The sequence below is a fragment of the Drosophila eugracilis genome, unplaced genomic scaffold, assembly GCF_018153835.1.
Source record: "Drosophila eugracilis isolate 14026-0451.02 unplaced genomic scaffold, ASM1815383v1 contig_498, whole genome shotgun sequence".
Taxonomy (NCBI): Eukaryota; Metazoa; Arthropoda; class Insecta; order Diptera; family Drosophilidae; genus Drosophila; species Drosophila eugracilis.
Window position 1 is genome coordinate 1,786,261 of NW_024573369.1, and position 24,165 is coordinate 1,810,425.

At 36.9% G+C, this 24,165-nt stretch overlaps 4 protein-coding genes and 2 long non-coding RNA genes across 11 annotated transcripts; 3 read left to right on the forward strand and 3 right to left on the reverse strand.

The window, feature by feature from the left end:
• Positions 1-4,982: 4,982 nt before the first annotated feature.
• Positions 4,983-6,066, reverse strand: LOC108117625 (probable U3 small nucleolar RNA-associated protein 11). Its single transcript, XM_017230155.2, has 2 exons — positions 5,476-6,066; positions 4,983-5,256 (listed from the first exon to the last, which is right to left on the reverse strand). The coding sequence occupies exons 1-2, from the start codon at positions 5,953-5,955 to the stop codon at positions 5,044-5,046; spliced, it is 693 nt and encodes a 230-aa protein (XP_017085644.1). The 5' UTR covers positions 5,956-6,066; the 3' UTR covers positions 4,983-5,043.
• Positions 6,067-6,730: 664 nt separating this feature from the next.
• On the reverse strand, positions 6,731-7,759 carry LOC108117627. Its single transcript, XR_001772902.1, has 2 exons — positions 7,553-7,759; positions 6,731-7,133 (listed from the first exon to the last, which is right to left on the reverse strand). It is a non-coding gene; the product is annotated as an uncharacterized LOC108117627 (long non-coding RNA).
• A 384-nt stretch (positions 7,760-8,143) lies between these two features.
• Positions 8,144-15,219, forward strand: LOC108117626. Of its 4 annotated transcripts, XR_005993903.1 has the most exons (5): positions 8,144-8,350; positions 8,771-9,342; positions 10,795-11,366; positions 12,820-13,391; positions 14,817-15,219. It is a non-coding gene; the product is annotated as an uncharacterized LOC108117626 (long non-coding RNA). The 4 variants fall into 4 exon arrangements; XR_005993904.1 differs by lacking the exons at positions 8,144-8,350; positions 8,771-9,342 and adding an exon at positions 10,155-10,376; XR_005993905.1 differs by lacking the exons at positions 8,144-8,350; positions 8,771-9,342; positions 10,795-11,366 and adding an exon at positions 12,179-12,400.
• Positions 15,220-16,032: 813 nt separating this feature from the next.
• On the forward strand, positions 16,033-19,528 carry LOC108118076 (RNA cytidine acetyltransferase). Of its 2 annotated transcripts, none has more exons than XM_017230618.1 (5): positions 16,033-16,345; positions 16,402-16,849; positions 16,909-18,187; positions 18,242-19,211; positions 19,296-19,528. In XM_017230618.1, the coding sequence occupies exons 1-5, from the start codon at positions 16,143-16,145 to the stop codon at positions 19,420-19,422; spliced, it is 3,027 nt and encodes a 1,008-aa protein (XP_017086107.1). In that variant the 5' UTR covers positions 16,033-16,142; the 3' UTR covers positions 19,423-19,528. The 2 variants fall into 2 exon arrangements, with proteins under 2 accessions (XP_017086107.1, XP_017086108.1); XM_017230619.1 differs by having other exon boundaries at positions 18,242-19,215; positions 19,296-19,344.
• Positions 19,435-21,335, reverse strand: LOC108118078 (ribosome biogenesis protein NOP53). Its single transcript, XM_017230621.2, has 5 exons — positions 21,093-21,335; positions 20,856-21,029; positions 20,474-20,794; positions 19,995-20,402; positions 19,435-19,926 (listed from the first exon to the last, which is right to left on the reverse strand). Exons 1-5 carry the CDS (start codon positions 21,218-21,220, stop codon positions 19,530-19,532), a joined length of 1,428 nt encoding a protein of 475 aa, XP_017086110.1. The 5' UTR covers positions 21,221-21,335; the 3' UTR covers positions 19,435-19,529.
• A 371-nt stretch (positions 21,336-21,706) lies between these two features.
• Positions 21,707-24,165, forward strand: LOC108118079. Of its 2 annotated transcripts, XM_017230623.2 has the most exons (4): positions 21,707-21,725; positions 21,823-21,990; positions 22,333-22,878; positions 23,218-24,165. In XM_017230623.2, the coding sequence occupies exons 3-4, from the start codon at positions 22,412-22,414 to the stop codon at positions 24,023-24,025; spliced, it is 1,275 nt and encodes a 424-aa protein (XP_017086112.1). In that variant the 5' UTR covers positions 21,707-21,725; positions 21,823-21,990; positions 22,333-22,411; the 3' UTR covers positions 24,026-24,165. The 2 variants fall into 2 exon arrangements, with proteins under 2 accessions (XP_017086112.1, XP_017086111.1); XM_017230622.2 differs by having other exon boundaries at positions 21,724-21,990.

A 24,165-nucleotide genomic window follows, 5' to 3' on the forward strand; every position in this document is an offset into this window, starting at 1 on the left:
ACAACCTTTTTTAAGTGTTTTCCAAGTGCATTTATCTGAGGCGTTGGGCGATCTTTTCAGAATGGAAAGGGTCGAATTTTTGTGGGTGTGCGCTTTACACGCACATAATCCTCAACTGGGGACGCATCTGAATCCGTATCAACATCCGCATTCGCATACGATTCCGACTCCGAATCTTATATCAGATTTGTCGCTATCGCCATCGCCATCGCCCAACGCCCAACGCCCAACGACGACGACGACGACCGGCGCCGTGGTCTAAACGATTGATGGCACTCGTCGACATCGTCTGCCCTGTCAAAAATCCTCATCCACATCCACATAGATGGTGGAAGAACCCCCCTCCCAGTGGGAATTTTGGAAAGTGTGCAAAGGGGTTTTCTGGTGAGGAAATGATAAATTGCGCATTTGGGAGTTTTAAAGGTCAATTTAGGGGTTAGTCTCACACTCGCACGATTTCGAAACAAACTGACTGACAGATGAAGGGATAGATGAAAGCTTGGACAGACTTCCTATACAAAAGGTGGCCAAATTGGGGTTTATAAATATAGCTAAATGGTTAGGGTAATAAAGGAAAGGCTTACGAGAAGATAGTTTTTCATATTTCTGTTGGTTTAAACTAGAAATTACTTTGCGATCTACTACCATTTTCCTTTGAATAATAATCATAGCCCATAACTTCCTAGTAACCCTAACTCCTAGCTATATACTCTGCCTAAAACAAGCCAGATATATCTATAAACCAGCTAGAAGGACAGTCCCATAAAAAAAAGCAGACAAGGACATTCATCCTTCCATAAACAGCGACACTTCAAAGTTAACTCGCCCAATAAAAAGTCGATGTACGCATACGACTTACAGGGTTGCACTTCAGCGGGTTAACCCTTCAGATCCCGATTCGGATTCAGATTCAGATTCAGATTCACATTCGAGTAGGACTCGGAGTGCCGACACTCCGGGTGGTTAAACTCCGGGTAACTGCGTCAACCGAATTTGCTTATGGGATTTGTCTAGTGCGCCTGTTGACTTGCCAGTTGGCGTTTATATTAATGGCCCAGGTCTTTCTCGGGCTCGTTTTGAGTCCTCAACTCAACTCTGTATGTTTCTTTTTTTGTCCTCCGATTGTTAGGGATCGTTGGGTAAGGGACGCGTGCCCGCTTTTTTACGGTCCCCAGCTAGGGTTTCCATTTAGGGTGGGCTTCGTTTTTATACTTTTGGCTTGATGTGTGCCATACAAGGTGCCTAAATGGGCAGGTAAATCATAACTGTAACGATGATGACAGACAGTTTGTGAGGGGAAAAAGTCGGCGAGGCAAGGGTTGATCATTTCCCATGACCAATTAAGTTTGTTACGAAAATATTAGTAAAGCAAATTCAAAATTAGCTAAGAATCTGTTAAAAAATAAAGCTTGAATTTTAAACTTTCCCAAATTCAAAAGCAACTTCTTTACAATTTCCCTAATTTATTTGACATCTGAATAATAACAGATTTTAAGCATTTAACAATCGCTGTCTGGTCGCAGCATTCTTTAGTTCCCAGCCACGCCCATTTGGACAACCCACTCGCCCACCAGCGTCAAATCCCCTTAATTTGTTTATCAATCTGGAATTGGCTTGCAAATGACATCTACGGCCTGCCTCTAAGAGAACCCCTTTTCCCTTTTCTCTTTTCCCTATTCATCATGTTCCCAAGCAAGTGCCACGCCCATAGCCAAAACCTAGTCATATTCCGCCCTCATAACCGTGACATTGAACGGAAACGTAGACTTCGCGCCGGAAGGAAGCAGCACTGTGAGAAAATGTTACTTTTGCAGATACTTTTACTGATCTTTGGATATAGGAGTATATAGCAGATAGCTATACAATTTTCCTCTGTGCAACCTTAGTGTCTGGGGTTTTTTTGGTCTGGTCTGGTCTGGCATGGCTTGAGGCACGTGTAAAAGTTTGTAGCTCCGGTCACGTGACCGCACGTGTCCCGCCAGTCGTCCATCCAAAAAACCCAAGCCAACACCCCCGATAAGGAGTACGCCCAGTCGAAAATTCAGCAACTGGGCCGCCGTGATAAGCGCAACCTGACAACTCGGAACGCGTGTTCCTGAGGAGATGTCAAAGACCAGGTTCTGGATTTCTGGATATCCGCCTGCCTATCTCTATATATGCATCTGGGATGAAAAGGACCCCAGAGGTGGGCACTGGAACTGGTCCAACCTCCCATCAATGATGGTTTTGTTAGCGTAAATATCTTAATTCACCGCTTCGCCGCCCCCGACACGCGTGAATCGTGTGCATTTGACATGAGAATCGCTTTCCGCTTTCCGTTTTCCCACTTTTTGGTTTTCACTTTTTTTTTTTTTTTTTTGTTTTTGCTTTTTCCTTTAAAGCGGAAAAGTGCGTTGAAAAAGAATTACGCTCACAACGGTACTTAACGAGCTTACAATTAATGTATAATCCTGTCTTTGGGAGTTGCTATGAATATATCCTTATATAAGGATTTTGGGAAGGTAACGTGGGAAGTTATGAGGGATCTATGGGCTTGGTGTTGGTTGTTATAGATTTATCATGTAACTAGTATATATAATATATATATAATGGCTAACTAAATATGCTTTAATAGTCATTGGAATCAATCACTTTTAAAAGGTTTTGAAACAAAGCAATTTTTACATATTTCTTTCAGAATTTTAGGTCTTAAAGGAAGGTCTGGCAAAGGAATTAAAACCAAACATTTCGAAAATAGCTAAAAAATCGAAAACTAGAATAAGTATAAATAAATAATTAAAATGGAAAATGGTATTAAAATATATAGTTTTTGGATTATAGACTTTACTAACATAATATATTATTCAAATGAAAGACAAATCTTCTTCTATATAAACATCATAAAACAAAGCTCTTCGATTCATTGCTATATCTTTTGTAATGAAAAAAATACTTATTTTATAAAGAAAGTCAGCAATGTGTACTATTACTTTCTTCATATTACATATTAATCTTTAAATTTCTAGTGGAATTCTAGCTTAATCTTCCTTCCCAGCTTGTTACCATTTAAATTCTTTTACACTCAATATAAAAAAATCTTAGAAAAAATCAAAATTAGCCACAAATGCAATCCATAATCATTTATAAATTATACCTTTGCAAAACTAAACACTTCATTGGAAATTTGTAAGTCTTATTGTTTGACAACTAATATTTAGCACACAAAAACCTTGACCTGCCCTCCCCCCTTAGAAATATTTAAACGAGGAAAAAACTTCTCTGCCACCCCCTAGCTGTATTCATTCAAAACAGTCACACACATGTGCCCACCGCAATCACATTTTCCATTTCCCCATTTCCATTCACATTCTGCTGAAACACCCCTCGCCGTTCGGGCCAGGCAGTTAAGTTTCAAATTACAAACCCAATTGATGCTAGTTAAAAAATCTGTGCAGGTTTTGCGTTACCATTTGGGTTCATCTTTACTTTCAACCCCGAACCGAGAACGGAGATTTTTGTTTTGATGCACTCGTGACAAGTCCGATTAGGTCAGCCCTACACCACCGATCCGATCCGATACGATCCCTTACCATCCAAATCCCATGCAAACCCTTACCATCTACCATCTACCTCCCATCCACCCATTGTTGTGGATAGTGTCAACACAACCATCTATTTTATGCATAATTTGGCGTGCCAAAATGCGCGACTCATCAAAATGGTGTCATATGTTTTTATCGAGGGAAAGCCAAAAAGGGAAAAAAGAAAGGATGTTTGCCCTGTTGTCTGCCGCCTGCGGTTTTCTATTCAAAAAAAAGGTGTAACCGGTTTGCTAAACTAACCTTTTCAAATAAAACAAACATATGGTTTCAAAAATATAACACAACCTTTAAATCAAGAACTTTTTAATCTTAAAACTAAGAAAAATTAGAAAGGAAAAAGTTGAAGTTTTTTAATATTGATTTAATTTTAATATTTTAGGAATCTTCTTAAAATAAAAACATGCTTTAAAGTACCAACAAATGTTAATTTTTCATATCAATTTATTTTATATATTTAATATTTAAGTAGATATTTCCTAAAATCAAATACTTGTTAAAAATTTGTTTTATTATCTTAACAATTCAATTTTATTTTACATATTTTATTTGACAGGATTGGCAAGCAAAAAGTAAAAAGCATACGCCTGGTTAATGTACTCGCTAAGCGTCCTGAACTTAACGAATCCTGCACTAAAAATACATTGAGCTGTGCCTTGGCTAGGTCTAAAAAACGTTTCAACTTTTAACGAAGCATGCAAAGATTTTAGTTGAGATTTAAACCAACTTGGCAAATATTTACTGATTTTAAAAATAATTAAATTAATAAGGCCTAGGAAAACGAAGAAGAATGTGTGTACCCTCGTACCTATACAAGTGGATCTATAGATGAATAATGTTAAAATTGGTATGTGTAACCCTGCACTCCTTTCACTTGTCTTAGCTACTTAGAACTAAGCTCGTTTCTTATTATATTAAAATTAAATATAGTTTTTGGTAATCTACATATATGCACCTACCTTATTGCTGCAGGTTCGGATTGTTGGTCCTTCTTGACTTTATCCTGATAGTCCGACGTCCAACAAGTATAGGTATGTCTATCATCTCAGCTCCTTTCATGTTACACTTTCATTTTCACACACTAGATCCGACAAAGCGAATTCAGTTAGATTGGAAAATTAATGAATAGACTCGTGCAATTAATACAAAGTTAATTTAATTTTTAACAGGTTGCCCAAAAGTATTGGATTTTATTCATATAAATAGAATATTATTCAAGAATATTCCTTATAAGCAGTACAAAGTTATAGAATTTAGCCAATAAAACAGTAAACATTTAAGTTACTTTACGTTTGGCAAAATCAAAATATTTACATTTAACATTTTATCGTAAAAGTTAAAAAAAAAAGAAGTTTTAAGGCTAATTTTGTACATGCTATATATTATTAGATATACAAAACTTCAAGGTTCAAGGTAATTCTTAATGGCTTTACTATATTAAAGATCTTAAAAAAGCGAAATAGTCTTATTTCTTCCGCTCGTAACGGAATTTGTAAACTGGCGCACTATCCTTGGTTCCGGGTTTAATTTTCTTCGGCTTGAGAAGACGCGGCTGTTTGAGTACATTCTTCAGCTGAATCTTCTGCTGAACGATGCCGAGCTCCTTTTCGCGCTGTTCTCGTTTCTTCAGCTCGTTTTTGCGCTGCTGCTTGGCGGAGTTTGGAGGTAAGGGTGTTTGCTGAAAAGGAAAGTCAAATTAATAAAATATTCAATAGAATTGTTAAAAATAATGTATGTAGGTGTTTTGGGTCTTTTAGCACCAATAGGACTATGATCATGATAGGATACAATTTGGGAAACAAATCTGATTGCTGCTCACCCTTTAAAACACCTACATATACTATTATAACAAAGTATTGGATCACAACAGAGTGACACTAAAACAATGTCCACTTACCGGCTTTTCCTCCGCTTCTTGCAGTCGTTCACCCAGCGGGGCCGCCAGCCTTCGACCCTCTTCGTCGAAGGTGAACCGCTGATTGCTGGCTCCTGCAGTCCCATCCACATCCACCATCGTGACCTTCAGACGGTCGATTTTCTTGCGTTCAATTGTGCGCTTCATGACCACATACTTAAGGTCTTGCGTTTCCATTAGAGCCAGCTGCTCAGGTGTGTGCTCATCCTTCTTATCATTCTCGCGATGCTCGTCGTTGGACAACTTGGAGTTGATCATGTGGTGGTAAAACTCATCAGGATTTTTATTTTGTGCACGACGATATAATAACTTTAGCGTCTTTTGTTTCTTTTGGGCATCGATGGCACGCTTCTTGTAGTCCTTCTTCTTCTCCAGAAATCCCAAGTGCTGCCGCGACTCCGGCTGGTGCCGCTCCCGGTGCACCTTCTGGTTACTTTTTGATGCCTTCTTCCACGATGACATCTTAATGTACTATTTCTTACAAATTTGTTTGTTTTCTTAGGTTTTTAAGAACTCAAAAAAACGTGCGCGTCAATTTGAATTGGAGATGGTTCTTAAGCGATTATCACACATCGATATTCTACAATACAATTATATACTTTGAACCTGTCCATGGCTATATCGATAGATTTTAAATAAACTATTAAGAAACAAATAAATTAAATGAAAATTGTATTTCTCCATCTTATTAACACATTTAAATACTATTAACTAGCAATAACTAAAAAAATTCAAATTGTAAGCCGGGCCAAGGCTAATTATCTAAATGAAAACTAAATTAAATATTTGATGAGTTGTGTCTTGGCTAGGTATAGCTTCCATTCAAAATTTAACGGATCCATGTAAAAATACAATGGAATAATTTATTCTTTTTAAATTTGTATGATTTAAAATTTTATAGTATCGTATACCTTACTACATAATATGCCCTATAACCTCCCGAGATCACAGCGGTCGTACAATGATAGGTAGTACTGGCTACTTAATACTAAGAACTTTTCTTAATAATAATAAATCATGTACATATATGTATATAATATATATAGAAATTAAAAAAGCACTTACCTTATTACTGATGATTTGAATAGAGTTGACTCTTCATATTTTATCTGGATTGTAAACTGTTCTTCTTCCTTTCCAGTTTTTCCATAATTCACTTTTATTTACACTTGATTCGACGAAGCGAATTAAGATTGAAAAATTAAGGAATAGACTTGTACAATAAATACACAGTTCATTTGGTTTTTAATAATTAGCCCAAAAATATTGGCTTTTATTCAAACAAATATATTAATTTTTAACAATATTCCTTATCAGGGAACACAGTTATAGAAACTAGCCAATTAAGATTATTTTATAATTGTAAACAATTTTAAATTTCTTTACTTCTGGCAAAATATCAAGATATTTATATTTAAAATCTTAACGTGAAGTTAAAAATAAAGATTAAAGGCAAGTTTACCTGTTTACAATTACATGTTTAAACTTATAAAGGCATATCAGGGTTAGTAAACAATTTTCTTTAAGGTACAAGTAAAACATAATCTATTTACTATATTAAACAGCAAAATTCGGCAAAGTAATCTTATTTCTTTCGCTCGGAATCTTTACACATTCACTATCCTTTGTTTTGGTGTTTGCTGAAAAAAAAGAGATTCATATTAATATAATATTTAAAATAAATTGTTGAAGCTAATATATGTACATAGGTATTTATGTGATTCTAGTAACAAGAAGGTAATACTATCCCATTAGAAAAACAACTTGAAAATAGTTTCATTATGTTAACTTTTAAAGTTTTAGAAGGGAACTTCCTCTTTATAATTCTTATTAGGTGACACGAATCGATGAGGAGGGTATTTCTAATAAGATTTTAATGTAACTGAAGTCATATCTGATTAACACTTGTCCTAAGATCACATTGAATCTTGAAATTCGTTTGGATGACGTGGCCTTAAAAATTCACTACATTGCTGTTTACTCATAAAAATACTTATTTGAACTGTTATAAATAACATTAGAATCGTTACTGGGTGTCACTAAACTGCTGCCAACTTACCGGCAATTCATCCGCTTCCTGCAGTTGTGTGAGTTCCCTGAAACTCCGACTATCGACGCTCCCGGTGCAGTTTCTTGTTCCTCTTCAATCTCTTCTTTCACTAGGACACCTTTATGTATTATTTTTCACGTCGCGGATGTTTAATTTTTATTTAATTTAATTTATTTCTTTAATTTTGAAGAGCTCACAGAATTCGCGCGCGTCATTGTAAATAAGCGATGGGAACTGAGGCGATAGTCCCACATCGATACTCAAGAAAAGCACTCGATAGTAAGCGATAGTATACGATATTAGAAGATAGTCTGCAATAGTATACAAAAGCGATACATCGATTAGACAACTCAGAAAGCGATAGAGCAATATCGACACGTGAACATATATCGATATCGGATTATATCCAACCATGATATACCATCGCCCAATAACGATAGATGTTCACATATCGATAATCCACTATAGCTTTCTGATATGTTCAATCGATATATCGTTATTGGACACTATCATCGACTATCGCATACTATCTTCTAATATCGAGTATTGTTCTTGAATATCGATGTCGGATTATCGTCTCAGTTCCCATCGCTTGTTTACAATGACGCGCGCGAATTCTGTGAGCTCTTCAAAATTAAAGAAATAAATTAAATTAAATAAAAATTAAACATCCGCGACGTGAAAAATAATACATAAAGGTGTCCTAGTGAAAGAAGAGATTGAAGAGGAACAAGAAACTGCACCGGGAGCGTCGATAGTCGGAGTTTCAGGGAACTCACACAACTGCAGGAAGCGGATGAATTGCCGGTAAGTTGGCAGCAGTTTAGTGACACCCAGTAACGATTCTAATGTTATTTATAACAGTTCAAATAAGTATTTTTATGAGTAAACAGCAATGTAGTGAATTTTTAAGGCCACGTCATCCAAACGAATTTCAAGATTCAATGTGATCTTAGGACAAGTGTTAATCAGATATGACTTCAGTTACATTAAAATCTTATTAGAAATACCCTCCTCATCGATTCGTGTCACCTAATAAGAATTATAAAGAGGAAGTTCCCTTCTAAAACTTTAAAAGTTAACATAATGAAACTATTTTCAAGTTGTTTTTCTAATGGGATAGTATTACCTTCTTGTTACTAGAATCACATAAATACCTATGTACATATATTAGCTTCAACAATTTATTTTAAATATTATATTAATATGAATCTCTTTTTTTTTCAGCAAACACCAAAACAAAGGATAGTGAATGTGTAAAGATTCCGAGCGAAAGAAATAAGATTACTTTGCCGAATTTTGCTGTTTAATATAGTAAATAGATTATGTTTTACTTGTACCTTAAAGAAAATTGTTTACTAACCCTGATATGCCTTTATAAGTTTAAACATGTAATTGTAAACAGGTAAACTTGCCTTTAATCTTTATTTTTAACTTCACGTTAAGATTTTAAATATAAATATCTTGATATTTTGCCAGAAGTAAAGAAATTTAAAATTGTTTACAATTATAAAATAATCTTAATTGGCTAGTTTCTATAACTGTGTTCCCTGATAAGGAATATTGTTAAAAATTGATATATTTGTTTGAATAAAAGCCAATATTTTTGGGCTAATTATTAAAAACGAAATGAACTGTGTATTTATTGTACAAGTCTATTCCTTAATTTTTCAATCTTAATTCGCTTCGTCGAATCAAGTGTAAATAAAAGTGAATTATGGAAAAACTGGAAAGGAAGAAGAACAGTTTACAATTCAGCTTTAATATGAAGAGTCAACTCTATTCAAATCAGTAATAAGGTAAGTGCTTTTTTAATTTCTATATATTATATTTGTATATATGCACATGATTTATTAATTTTAAGAAACGATCTTATTGTTAAGTAGCTATTATTACTTAGCGTTGTACGTCCGTCCGTTCGTTTGTTTGTCAGTCTTTTTAAACGCGTTGATATCCGGAACTATAATGGCTAAAAAGTTGCGATTTGATATGCGAGTGGTATATATTGGCTCGAGTTCTATTACAAGTTAACTCAAAATTAATAATTTATTAATTTGATAGAGGTTATTAATGAAAGAAAAGATCATACACCATTTAAACTTTCAAAATTATAAAAATTAAAAGAATATAATAATTCTTGTTCCTTTTCGATCCCTTCTTCCACGAGGACATCTTTATGTATTATTTTTCTCGTCGCGGATGTTTAATTTTTACTTAATTTAATTTATTTCTTTAATTTTGAAGAGTTCACAGAATTCGCGCGTCATTGTAAACAAGCGATGGGAACTGATACGATAATCCGACATCGATATATACTCGATATTAGAAGATAGTATGCGATAGTCGATGATAGTATCCAATAACGATATATCGATTGGACATATCAGAAAGCTATAGTGGAATATCGATATAGGGCGGTAGTATATCATAGTTGGATATACATCCGATATCGATATATGTTCACGTGTCGATATTGCACTATCGCTTTCTGCGTTGTCTAATCGATGTATCGCTTTTGTATACTATTGCATACTATCTTCTAATATCGTATACTATCGCTTACTATCGAGTGCTTTTCTTGAGTATCGATGTGGGACTATCGCCTCAGTTCCCATCGCTTATTTACAATGACGCGCGCGAATTCTGTGAGCTCTTCAAAATTAAAGAAATAAATTAAATTAAATAAAAATTAAACATCCGTGACGTGAAAAATAATACATAAAGGTGTCCTAGTGAAAGAAGAGATCGAAGAGGAACAAGAAACTGCACCGGGAGCGTCGATAGTCGGAGTTTCAGGGAACTCACACAACTGCAGGAAGCGGATGAATTGCCGGTAAGTTGGCAGCAGTTTAGTGACACCCAGTAACGATTCTAATGTTATTTATAACAGTTCAAATAAGTATTTTTATGAGTAAACAGCAATGTAGTGAATTTTTAAGGCCACGTCATCCAAACGAATTTCAAGATTCAATGTGATCTTAGGACAAGTGTTAATCAGATATGACTTCAGTTACATTAAAATCTTATTAGAAATACCCTCCTCATCCATTCGTGTCACCTAATAAGAATTATAAAGAGGAAGTTCCCTTCTAAAACTTTAAAAGTTAACATAATGAAACTATTTTCAAGTTGTTTTTCTAATGGGATAGTATTACCTTCTTGTTACTAGAATCACATAAATACCTATGTACATATATTAGCTTCAACAATTTATTTTAAATATTATATTAATATGAATCTCTTTTTTTCAGCAAACACCAAAACAAAGGATAGTGAATGTGTAAAGATTCCGAGCGAAAGAAATAAGATTACTTTGCCGAATTTTGCTGTTTAATATAGTAAATAGATTATGTTTTACTTGTACCTTAAAGAAAATTGTTTACTAACCCTGATATGCCTTTATAAGTTTAAACATGTAATTGTAAACAGGTAAACTTGCCTTTAATTTTTATTTGTAACTTCACGTTAAGATTTTAAATATAAATATCTTGATATTTTGCCAGAAGTAAAGAAATTTAAAATTGTTTACAATTATAAAATAATCTTAATTGGCTAGTTTCTATAACTGTGTTCCCTGATAAGGAATATTGTTAAAAATTGATATATTTGTTTGAATAAAAGCCAATATTTTTGGGCTAATTATTAAAAACGAAATGAACTGTGTATTTATTGTACAAGTCTATTCCTTAATTTTTCAATCTTAATTCGCTTCGTCGAATCAAGTGTAAATAAAAGTGAATTATGGAAAAACTGGAAAGGAAGAAGAACAGTTTACAATTCAGCTTTAATATGAAGAGTCAACTCTATTCAAATCAGTAATAAGGTAAGTGCTTTTTTAATTTCTATATATTATATTTGTATATATGCACATGATTTATTAATTTTAAGAAACGATCTTATTGTTAAGTAGCTATTATTACTTAGCGTTGTACGTCCGTCCGTTCGTTTGTTTGTCAGTCTTTTTAAACGCGTTGATATCCGGAACTATAATGGCTAAAAAGTTGCGATTTGATATGCGAGTGGTATATATTGGCTCGAGTTCTATTACAAGTTAACTCAAAATTAATAATTTATTAATTTGATAGAGGTTATTAATGAAAGAAAAGATCATACACCATTTAAACTTTCAAAATTATAAAAATTAAAAGAATATAATAATTCTTGTTCCTTTTCGATCCCTTCTCCCACGAGGACATCTTTATGTATTATTTTCACGTCGCGGATGTTTAATTTTTACTTAATTTAATTTAGTTCTTTAATTTTGAAGAGTTCACAGAATTCGCGCGTCATTGTAAACAAGCGATGGGAACTGATACGATAATCCGACATCGATATATACTCGATATTAGAAGATAGTATGCGATAGTCGATGATAGTATCCAATAACGATATATCGATTGGACATATCAGAAAGCTATAGTGGAATATCGATATAGGGCGGTAGTATATCATAGTTGGATATACATCCGATATCGATATATGTTCACGTGTCGATATTGCACTATCGCTTTCTGCGTTGTCTAATCGATGTATCGCTTTTTGTATACTATTGCATACTATCTTCTAATATCGTATACTATCGCTTACTATCGAGTGCTTTTCTTGAGTATCGATGTGGGACTATCGCCTCAGTTCCCATCGCTTATTTACAATGACGCGCGCGAATTCTGTGAGCTCTTCAAAATTAAAGAAATAAATTAAATTAAATAAAAATTAAACATCCGTGACGTGAAAAATAATACATAAAGGTGTCCTAGTGAAAGAAGAGATCGAAGAGGAACAAGAAACTGCACCGGGAGCGTCGATAGTCGGAGTTTCAGGGAACTCACACAACTGCAGGAAGCGGATGAATTGCCGGTAAGTTGGCAGCAGTTTAGTGACACCCAGTAACGATTCTAATGTTATTTATAACAGTTCAAATAAGTATTTTTATGAGTAAACAGCAATGTAGTGAATTTTTAAGGCCACGTCATCCAAACGAATTTCAAGATTCAATGTGATCTTAGGACAAGTGTTAATCAGATATGACTTCAGTTACATTAAAATCTTATTAGAAATACCCTCCTCATCCATTCGTGTCACCTAATAAGAATTATAAAGAGGAAGTTCCCTTCTAAAACTTTAAAAGTTAACATAATGAAACTATTTTCAAGTTGTTTTTCTAATGGGATAGTATTACCTTCTTGTTACTAGAATCACATAAATACCTATGTACATATATTAGCTTCAACAATTTATTTTAAATATTATATTAATATGAATCTCTTTTTTTTCAGCAAACACCAAAACAAAGGATAGTGAATGTGTAAAGATTCCGAGCGAAAGAAATAAGATTACTTTGCCGAATTTTGCTGTTTAATATAGTAAATAGATTATGTTTTACTTGTACCTTAAAGAAAATTGTTTACTAACCCTGATATGCCTTTATAAGTTTAAACATGTAATTGTAAACAGGTAAACTTGCCTTTAATTTTTATTTGTAACTTCACGTTAAGATTTTAAATATAAATATCTTGATATTTTGCCAGAAGTAAAGAAATTTAAAATTGTTTACAATTATAAAATAATCTTAATTGGCTAGTTTCTATAACTGTGTTCCCTGATAAGGAATATTGTTAAAAATTGATATATTTGTTTGAATAAAAGCCAATATTTTTGGGCTAATTATTAAAAACGAAATGAACTGTGTATTTATTGTACAAGTCTATTCCTTAATTTTTCAATCTTAATTCGCTTCGTCGAATCAAGTGTAAATAAAAGTGAATTATGGAAAAACTGGAAAGGAAGAAGAACAGTTTACAATTCAGCTTTAATATGAAGAGTCAACTCTATTCAAATCAGTAATAAGGTAAGTGCTTTTTTAATTTCTATATATTATATTTGTATATATGCACATGATTTATTAATTTTAAGAAACGATCTTATTGTTAAGTAGCTATTATTACTTAGCGTTGTACGTCCGTCCGTTCGTTTGTTTGTCAGTCTTTTTAAACGCGTTGATATCCGGAACTATAATGGCTAAAAAGTTGCGATTTGATATGCGAGTGGTATATATTGGCTCGAGTTCTATTACAAGTTAACTCAAAATTAATAATTTATTAATTTGATAGAGGTTATTAATGAAAGAAAAGATCATACACCATTTAAACTTTCAAAATTATAAAAATTAAAAGAATATAATAATTCTTGTTCCTTTTCGATCCCTTCTCCCACGAGGACATCTTTATGTATTATTTTTCACGTCGCGGATGTTTAATTTTTACTTAATTTAATTTAGTTCTTTAATTTTGAAGAGTTCACAGAATTCGCGCGTCATTGTAAACAAGCGATGGGAACTGATACGATAATCCGACATCGATATATACTCGATATTAGAAGATAGTATGCGATAGTCGATGATAGTATCCAATAACGATATATCGATTGGACATATCAGAAAGCTATAGTGGAATATCGATATAGGGCGGTAGTATATCATAGTTGGATATACATCCGATATCGATATATGTTCACGTGTCGATATTGCACTATCGCTTTCTGCGTTGTCTAATCGATGTATCGCTTTTGTATACTATTGCATACTATCTTCTAATATCGTATACTATCGCTTACTATCGAGTGCTTTTCTTGAGTATCGATGTGGGACTATCGCCTCAGTTCCCATCGCTTATTTACAATGACGCGCGCGAATTCTGTGAGCTCTTCAAAATTAAAGAAATAAATTAAATTAAATAAAAATTAAACATCCGTGACGTGAAAAATAATACATAAAGGTGTCCTAGTGAAAGAAGAGATCGAAGAGGAACAAGAAACTGCACCGGGAGCGTCGATAGTCGGAGTTTCAGGGAACTCACACAACTGCAGGAAGCGGATGAATTGCCGGTAAGTTGGCAGCAGTTTAGTGACACCCAGTAACGATTCTAATGTTATTTATAACAGTTCAAATAAGTATTTTTATGAGTAAACAGCAATGTAGTGAATTTTTAAGGCCACGTCATCCAAACGAATTTCAAGATTCAATGTGATCTTAGGACAAGTGTTAATCAGATATGACTTCAGTTACATTAAAATCTTATTAGAAATACCCTCCTCATCCATTCGTGTCACCTAATAAGAATTATAAAGAGGAAGTTCCCTTCTAAAACTTTAAAAGTTAACATAATGAAACTATTTTCAAGTTGTTTTTCTAATGGGATAGTATTACCTTCATACATATATTAGCTTCAACAATTTATTTTAAATATTATATTAATATGAATCTCTTTTTTTTCAGCAAACACCAAAACAAAGGATAGTGAATGTGTAAAGATTCCGAGCGAAAAAATAAGATTACTTTGCCGAATTTTGCTGTTTAATATAGTAAATAGATTATGTTTTACTTGTACCTTAAAGAAAATTGTTTACTAACCCTGATATGCCTTTATAAGTTTAAACATGTAATTGTAAACAGGTAAACTTGCCTTTAATCTTTATTTTTAACTTCACGTTAAGATTTTAAATATAAATATCTTGATATTTTGCCAGAAGTAAAGAAATTTAAAATTGTTTACAATTATAAAATAATCTCAATTGGCTAGTTTCTATAACTGTGTACCCCTGATGGGGAATATTGTTAAAAATTAATATATTTGTTTGAATAAAAGCCAATATTTTTGGGCGAATTATTAAAAACCAAATGAACTGTGTATTTATTGTACAAGTCTATTCCTTAATTTTTCAATCTTAATTCGCTTCGTCGAATCAAGTGTAAATAAAAGTGAATTATGGAAAAACTGGAAAGGAAGAAGAACAGTTTACAATTCAGCTTTAATATGAAGAGTCAACTCTATTCAAATCAGTAATAAGGTAAGTGCTTTTTTAATTTCTATATATTATATTTGTATGTATGCCCATGATTTATTAATTTTAAGAAACGATCTTATTGTTAAGTAGCTATTATTACTTAGCGTTGTACGTCCGTCCGTTCGTTTGTTTGTCTGTCTTTTTAAACGCGTTGATATCCGAAACTTTGATGGCTAAAAAGTTGCGATTTGATATGCGAATGGTATATATTGGCCCGAGTTTATTACAAGTTAACTCAAAATTAATAATTTATTAATTTGATAGAGGTTTCATTAATGAAAGAAAAGATCATACACCATTTAAACTTTCAAAATTATATAAATTAAAAGAATATAATATCATTAAAGTCTTTTTCAACATGGATCCATTAAAATTTTGAATGGAAGCTATACCTAGCCAAGACACAACCCACCATATATCTAGTGCAGGTTTCATTAAGTTAATTCAATGCATTAGCTTACGAATATCATGTTTTTATTTATTGCTTGTGATTTTCGTCGAATTTAATTTTATATTATTAAATAAATTAGTTTACTTTTAATTTATTTTGTTTGTTTTATTTGGTGTTTAAGATATTATTTAAAATCCATCGATAGAGCCATCGACAGATTCAATGTATATAAATCGCAACTATCGCCTGATAAACCATCTCTAAGCCGCACACGTGCATTTATTTAAACGGTATTGCCGTTTTCTATTATTTACTTCGGAAAATTGAAGTTTTTAAGTGAAAAGTGCAACAAAAACCTCCGGCAGAATGGTGAAAAAGAAAATAGACAACCGGATACGTGTTATGATCGAGAATGGAGTCAAGCTGGGCCACCGGACCATGTTCATCGTGATTGGTGACAAGGCGCGCGACCAGGTTCCTATCCTCTACGACATACTGACCAAGTCGACAGTCAAGGCGCGACCCACAGTTCTCTGGTGCTACAAGAACAAGGATGAGGCTATATCTAAGTGGGTTAAATATTAATATTCTAAAGTTCTTAAAGTAAAGTTTAACTTCAACTTAGTCATGGCAAAAAGCGAGCAAAAAAGATCGCCGTGGGAAAAGTGGATGTAAACGAGGCGGATTTGTTTGATTCCTTCCGAGTGGCTACCACCATACATGGCAGATACTACTCTGAGACACATGCTGTCCTTGGACGAACCTACGGCGTTTGTGTGTTGCAGGATTTTGAGGCCCTAACGCCAAATCTTCTAGCTCGAACTGTTGAAACAGTCGAGGGCGGTGGTTTGATAATCCTGCTGCTGAAAACGATGCAGTCCCTAAAGCAGCTGTACACCATGAGCATGGATGTGCACAAACGTTTTCGCACGGAAGCCCATCAGACAGTGACCTGCCGGTTTAACGAACGTTTGATTCTCTCACTAGCTGATTGTAAGCGTTGTTTAGTAGTCAATGACGACCTTACAGTGCTGCCCCTCAGCTCCAAAACCATCAATGTGGAGCCAGTGAATGTAAGCTTGAGTTTGATATGCTTTTATCCGTGTTAATTACAATTTTTGGAACTCTTCAGCCCGCCGGCGCTGGAAAATCGCCCAACGAAGAAAGCCTGAAGGAACTTAAGGAAAGCCTATTAAATGTACAGCCAGCCGGAGCTCTAGTTAATCTCTGCAAGACATATGATCAGGCCAATGCCGTTGCGCAGTTTATTGAAGCGCTAGTTGATAAGCAATTAAAACCGCCCATGTCTTTGACAGCGGCTCGTGGACGTGGTAAATCTGCTGCACTAGGTCTTTCGATAGCCGCCGCTGTGGCCTTTGGCTATGTGAACGTATATGTGACCTCACCGCATCCGGAAAACTTGATCACACTATTTGAATTTGTCCTTAAGGGCTTCGATGCCTTGGAATACCAAGAGCATGCGGATTATACGATTATACGTTCCACCAATGCTGACTACAAAAAAGCCATTATAAGGATAAATATTACGAGGAGCAGTAGACAGACCATTCAATATATAGCTCCCAGTGATACGCATCTGCTAAATGCCGCTGATCTTCTGTTGATCGACGAAGCGGCTGCCATTCCTTTGCCGTTGGTAAAGAAAATGATCGGTCCTTATCTGGTATTCATGGCTAGTACGATCAATGGATATGAGGGCACTGGTAGATCCCTGAGTTTGAAGCTCATATCCCAGTTGCAGAAGGATAACAATGCGAGGCCGCCACTTAAACTGGAGGAATCGATTCGTTACCAGGAGAATGATGATATAGAAAAGTGGCTTATTAATCTGTTGTGTCTGGATGCCAGTACAGTGCCAAGTATTAGCTCAGGATGTCCAACTCCGGATGCCTGTGAACTGTACTATGTCGACAGGGATGCTTTATTTTCGTATCATAAGGCAGCGGAGGCCTTTTTACATCGCCTGGTCTCCATTTATGTATCTTCGCACTACAAGAACACCCCCAACGATCTGCAAATGATGAGCGATGCTCCGGCCCACCATCTCTTCTGCCTTTTGGGTCCAGTTCAGCGAATGGATGCATTACCAGAGATTTTGGTTGTTATTCAAGTGGCTCTAGAGGGTCAGATTTCTGCCCAGAGCATCAGCGATTCGTTGGGCAGGGGTAAGAAGGCGGCTGGCGATTTGATACCGTGGAACATAGCAGAGCAGTATGGAGATCGAGATTTTCCTAAGTTGTGTGGCGTGCGCATTGTAAGAGTGGCCACACATCCGAACTATCAAAGGATGGGATATGGCAAGAGAGCGATTCAGCTGCTTAAGGATTACTATGCGAGGAAGCACACAAATCTGGAGGATGGACCAGCTATCAATAAGAATGCTAGCAAAGGTGGATACTTTAATAATTTCATTTGACATCTTTAACTCCCTAAATTTTGCCTAGGTATCGAGGAGGTAGAGGAGGAGGAACTAAGTCTACTGAAGGAACAGATCCGTCCACGTAGTCGTATCCCGACACTCTTGCAGCGCCTTCATGAAAGGATCCCAGAGCCTGTGGACTATATCGGCACATCCTACGGTCTCACCTCCGAACTGCTGAAGTTCTGGAAGAGTGCTGGATTTGTACCTGTGTATTTGAGCCAGAAATCCAATGAATTAACCGCCGAACATAGTTGTATAATGCTCCACACGCCCACTACTACGCCCTGGTTAGGCTTATATTACCAAGATTTTCGAAGAAGAGTTCTTAAGTTAATGGGCAAGACGTTCCGGGAGTTCGAGACAAAGCTATGTTTGGCTCTGCTAAAGAACAAATCCGTGGATACGGAAACCAGTGCTCTGAATGTTTTAGATAAACCCATGTTGGATGTGTTCTTCCTGCCACACGATCTACAGCGTTTAGAGAGCTATGCCCGTCAGCAGTCAGAATTCCGATTGATTATCGATCTGCTCACAGATATTGCCCAGCTGTATTTCCAGGGCAGGATTGAGGGCTTGCAGCTTGATCTTGTACAGCAAGGAATACTTTTGGCTCTGGGCGTCCAAGGCAAGACAGTAGATGCTTTAGGGCTGGAGCTCAATATGCCGGGAAATCAATTGTTAGCAAAATTCTTTGATGCCATGAAACGGTGCAATCAATGCTTCCGAACAGTTATAGAAGAACATATTGAAGGTGGAATGCTAAAGGAAGCGGATCTGCCTAAGGGCGAGGAACTTCAACCGCTTAGCCTTTCGCTGGACAAGGAATTAGATCAAACCGCCCAGAAGCTGAGTAAGCAGCAGCGCAAGGAGCTGAAGCGGCTAAAGGCCGAGCAGCTGGACGAGTTCCAGATCAAGGGCAGCGAGGAGGACTGGTCAAAGGCGTTGGAGACCAATGGAACAGGCGGTGGCAGCGGGCTGCTTTCCGTCAAGAGGTAGGTGCGCAGATGCAGTGCGTTTTACCACCATAAAATATCGGAAACATAGTTAACTCCCATCTGCTGTCTCTTTCTCTTTAGTGGCGTTAAGCGACTAGACGGACCAATCGAGATGCCCGAGGATCGGGATCTAGCCGCACCACAATCCAAAAAGAAAAAGAAGAATAATCCAAAACTGAAACGCGGTCAGGGCAAGTCCCTGATCTAGAAACCACATTTGTTTTTTGGGGGAAAGAAGAATGTGGATTTTAATGCTATAGAAAAGTACATATTTTTGTAAGCTCCGTTAAAAATAAAGAAACCTAATAACTGAACCTATATCTTGATATCGGCTGCCGCTTTGGCTGCATTGGCGGCCGCTTTGCGCCGATCCTTGAGGTCCTGATAGCTGACACCCGGCTCCTTGTGGCTGCTGCGCTCAAAGCGCTTGACCTTAGCCTTCTTGCGGTTAACCAGCTTCGTAGTAGGCAGCATATTGTTCCGTTGGAGCGTGTGGAAACGATCCTTCAACAAACTGCTCTCTGTCTTCACGTTGCGCAAATTGCCAGCCACATCTTCTGGCAGGTTTACATCGAGGTCTGGCTCTTGGAACTTATGCTGCCCCAGCCGTTTTGGCTCAAACTTGGCCTTCTCGGCGCGTTGCTTGCGCCGCTTCTTCAACTCATTAAGATCCTCCTCCTCGTCGTCGAGCTCGTGGCGAATGGATTTGATACTACAGGGGAAAACAAATTACGGATTAGAAATCCGAGCCTCTGTGATCTAGTTTTATGATATTCTTACCGTATCAGATCAGCAGTCTGTTGCTTGAGTTTCCTCTTTAGCTCTGTTTGGCGTGCCAGTTCCTTTTGCTTAAGCTCCTTGCGGCGGGCTTGTTTGCTCTTCTTCTTGTTCTCCACAGGAGCATTGATCGTGTGGTAGGGCTTATCCTCTTCTTCTTTATCTCCTTTTGTCTGGTTTGCCTCATCCTGTTCGCCTTCCTCCTCGTCGATTCCCTGACTCATTTCCTGCAGGCGGCGACGATCTCTTTCCTCGGGTGTCACCTTGGAGAACATGCTGGTGGTGACGCGCTTCAGGTGCTGCTCCTTCTTGATGATGCCCTCCTCGCGCTCCACAACCTTCGATATCAGATCCTGGTGATCCTCCGGCGCGGGATTATAGCTCATACCAGGATGCGGAAGCTCAAACTTCCTAAAGGAACAAGGTGAAATTAATAATAGCCTTAATGCCGAACAAATGAAATCTCTAGAATGTGAGCTTACTTTGCTTTGGTGGTTTTGTGGTGCAGACTGGCATGCGTTTTTACCACCTTTTTGCCAATATTTGCTACTGTGTGCAATGCCAAATCGCGACTTATCCAACCTTTTTCATCCTTCAATCCAGGAACTGCGTCACGGAAATCAACCTCCTCCCAGATATCTTTTTCGATGGCTAGCTTCTTGTTTTTCTTGTCGGTCAGACGCTGCTCCAGCTTTTCGTAGTACTTGGAACGATCGCTGTTGGCCTGACGATGGCGCGGTTTGGTGGGATTACAGACCTCCAGCTCGATGTTGCGGCCGTTCTTCTTTTGGCGCACATGGTTGCTATGGAATAGAAAGATTCATGATGATATTCTGCCAGTAGATGGACACACGAATCGCCTACCGCTTGGCAATTGGATCTTGGACCCTGGATGTGTTCTCCAATGCCTGATGGCTACGCATGGGTTTCTGCGCATTCAGCTTCCGCTTTTGCTTTACGCTCAGAACGGTAGCCTTGGATTTTTGAGGGCTAGAGTCCACGACGAAGAGATCTTCATCCTGCTTATCCGTGAATGTTCTGTAATGGAAATAATATCAAATTGAACGATGGATTTCCACATTTGTTTACCCGTTTACATACCCAATACGCTCCTCCTGGCGCTGATCTTCGAGAAACTGCTCCACATCTTGAATATCTGTCTTGCGCCATGCCGATTTGTTCTTCTTCGAGATGCGCTTCTTCTTCGTTGCTGGCTCTACGGCCGTCATTGCTCCGAAATATTTGAAAGTGAAATAAAAATAACAAATTCAAGTGCCAAAGCGGCACACGTGCAATCTGCCAACGTTTTACAACACGGCAAAGTGACGGTGTCCAACACTTAGTCGCTGGTGCAGTCAGATGTTTAGGGATGGGATAACCAGAAACTAAAGATGGACATTTAAATGGCCAAAGCTAAAAGCTAACTATTTAATCAATACCATTAACTAATTGGCCTATCCTCGTCCCGCCCAAAAATGTATCATATCAAATCATCTAAATTTAAAAATTTTAAAACTAATTAGCATTTGTATTAAATTTCAAAGTTTAATTACTCCCCCATTTTCTAAATTTAGATAATAAAAGATGATTATTTTGTGTTAATTACTGCAATATCTGGTTTTAAACAAGCTGGAAACAGTTTATAAACCAATAATGGCTAATTAACCTGTTAAGCACAAGCTTACACATCTCTAACCACTCCTTCGGTGACATTCAAAACACTTGCTTGTTTGTGTGAGTTGAGCTACAAAGCAATTGGCGAGCGTTTTAGAACATTTTTAATTTATAATTCAATTTATTACCTTTTTGCGATTCTGAATTGAAATATCAGAAATATCAAAAGCGGCGAGGTGGCGGTCAAAAGGGCAAAGCTATAATCGTCACCAAAATCTCACGCATTGTGTGGAATATAAAAAAGGCCGGTAAACGCTGGCAGCAACAGTGACTGCGGCAGAGACAGAGGCAGAGACAGCGGCTGACGTGTACCAAACAAAACGCGGTAAACAAACTGTCCTACCTTTTTGTTTTTATACCCTTGCAGAGGGTATTATAATATTTGTTTCCTGATTTACTTCTAATAGTAAACATTGATAATGTATTTTTAATTTAGTAATGTTATAAATCCTAACGATTAAACGTCGTTATCCCATAGTTTCGATTAGAAGTATAAATTTAAACAAGCAATGTATCTTTGTTAATACAATTCGTATTCAATCTTATTCAAGATTATATATTTTGCAAGGGTATTCAAATATAGTTCTATGGAAAGTTTTCTACCTAACATTTGTTTCTTTCTATTTTTGTTTTTTTTTTCTTTCGATTACGCCGTGTTATCGCTCAGCTGAAATAGTTTAATTCGTTACAAATAGCAGATCGTGATCTCTGGGAGCAACAGACATAATTTGAACGCCACCGCGACGATGAGCACCTTTCCTAGTTTCGCGGACATTTCGGCCAAATTCTCGGAGGCCACGCTGGACGAGATTATCCGGAATGCTGGAGGCACCAAGCATACATCTTACAAATTTGGACCAAGTGGCAAAAAGGGTGATGCCTATCTAAGTCGTGTCTTTCGGATCACTATTTTTGGTGTTAAGGAATCGGCAGGCCAGGATGAGGAGCAATTGGAGGTCAGCGTGATTGTAAAGGCAATGCCCGACAATCTTCATCGAAGGCGTTTGTTCCGTTCGGTGATATTCTTCCGTAATGAGATTCACTTCTATACCAAAGTTGTACCGGCTATTGAAGCCTTCCAGAAGTCCAGGCAGCCGGCTCCTAAAAAGCCATTCGTGGAGTATCCACGCTGCCTGGCTAGTTTGTGCGATGGAGTTAATGATTTTATTGCTCTAGAGGATGTGGGCCCGAGGGGCTATAGGGCACCTGTGCGGTGAGTTGCTTATATTTTTGCTTTTACTTATTTATGTACATGAATTTTGTGGTTCATGTCTGATCTTTTTTTCTCACTAAAAAAATATTAAAATTAATAAACATTTGCTGTTTATTGTACTACGTTTAAATGTCATTGTCTAAGGACAAGATTGTTAACTGATAGACAAAGTAAATATATAATCTAATGCTCCATGCAAGCATTGTCTTATCAATTAATAATTCTTAAAATCAAGTATTGCAATGACTACTTAAGAGTTAATAAATTTGCAAATTCATGTTAATATAAAAATCACGAAACCTATAAGCACTCTCTAAGCCCAGCTTTTCCTCTTTCCAGCCAAGACTACATTTCTCTAGAGGATGCCCTTCAGACATTGCGTAGCTTGGGTCGTTTTCATGGCGTGGCCTTGGCTTTCAATGCCTTGGATAAGGAGAACTTTGAGAAAGCGGCAGGATCGCTTGAGGAAACCTATTACGGTGAACATACCCGTGAGTGGTACACCGGTTTCCTTCTGCTTGCAGAGAATGTCGCCAAGGATGCCATTAAACAGATTTATCCGAATAGCAAATACGAGACAATAGCTGGAAATTTCCTGCAGCCGCCGCTCTTCGATGATCTGATTAACCTGGTTTCCACACGCTCCAAGTTGACTGTCTTTGGACACGGCGATTGTTGGACACCCAACTTTCTGACCAAATACAATGAACAAGGACAAACGGAGGATATTATCATCATTGATTTCCAGTTGGCCAGGTGCTCGTCGTTGGCCCTGGACCTAAGCTTCTTTGTCTACTCATGCACTAGTCAGGAATTAAGGGAACAGCACTACGATAAGTTGCTGCGTGCCTACTTGGAGAGTGCCCAGGAATTGATACATGATCTGGGTGGCAATGCAGAGGCAATCATCTCGTGGGAATCATTGCAAGAGGAGTTAAAGAACTTCGGACGTTTTGGCTGTGGAATGGGTATTGAATCACTGCCGATGACCATGATTGAGGATGATGAAGTGGCGGATCTGGATGGAATTAAGGAGAACGCCATTCTCACCGACGTCTGGAACATCACGCCGTTCAAGGAGCCAGCCAAGCAACAGCGTTTGGCTGATATCTTCAAGCATGCCATCGACCAGGGCTACATTAAGTAGGAAATCGTAGATTATGAAGTACTCATTGTTTTTTCTATGATCAAACCGAATTCATCAAGTATTGGGAAGTGTTTGTTTTGTATCCCAAATGTATGTACAAAATATAAATCCATATTATTAAAAGCATATTTAAAAAGCAA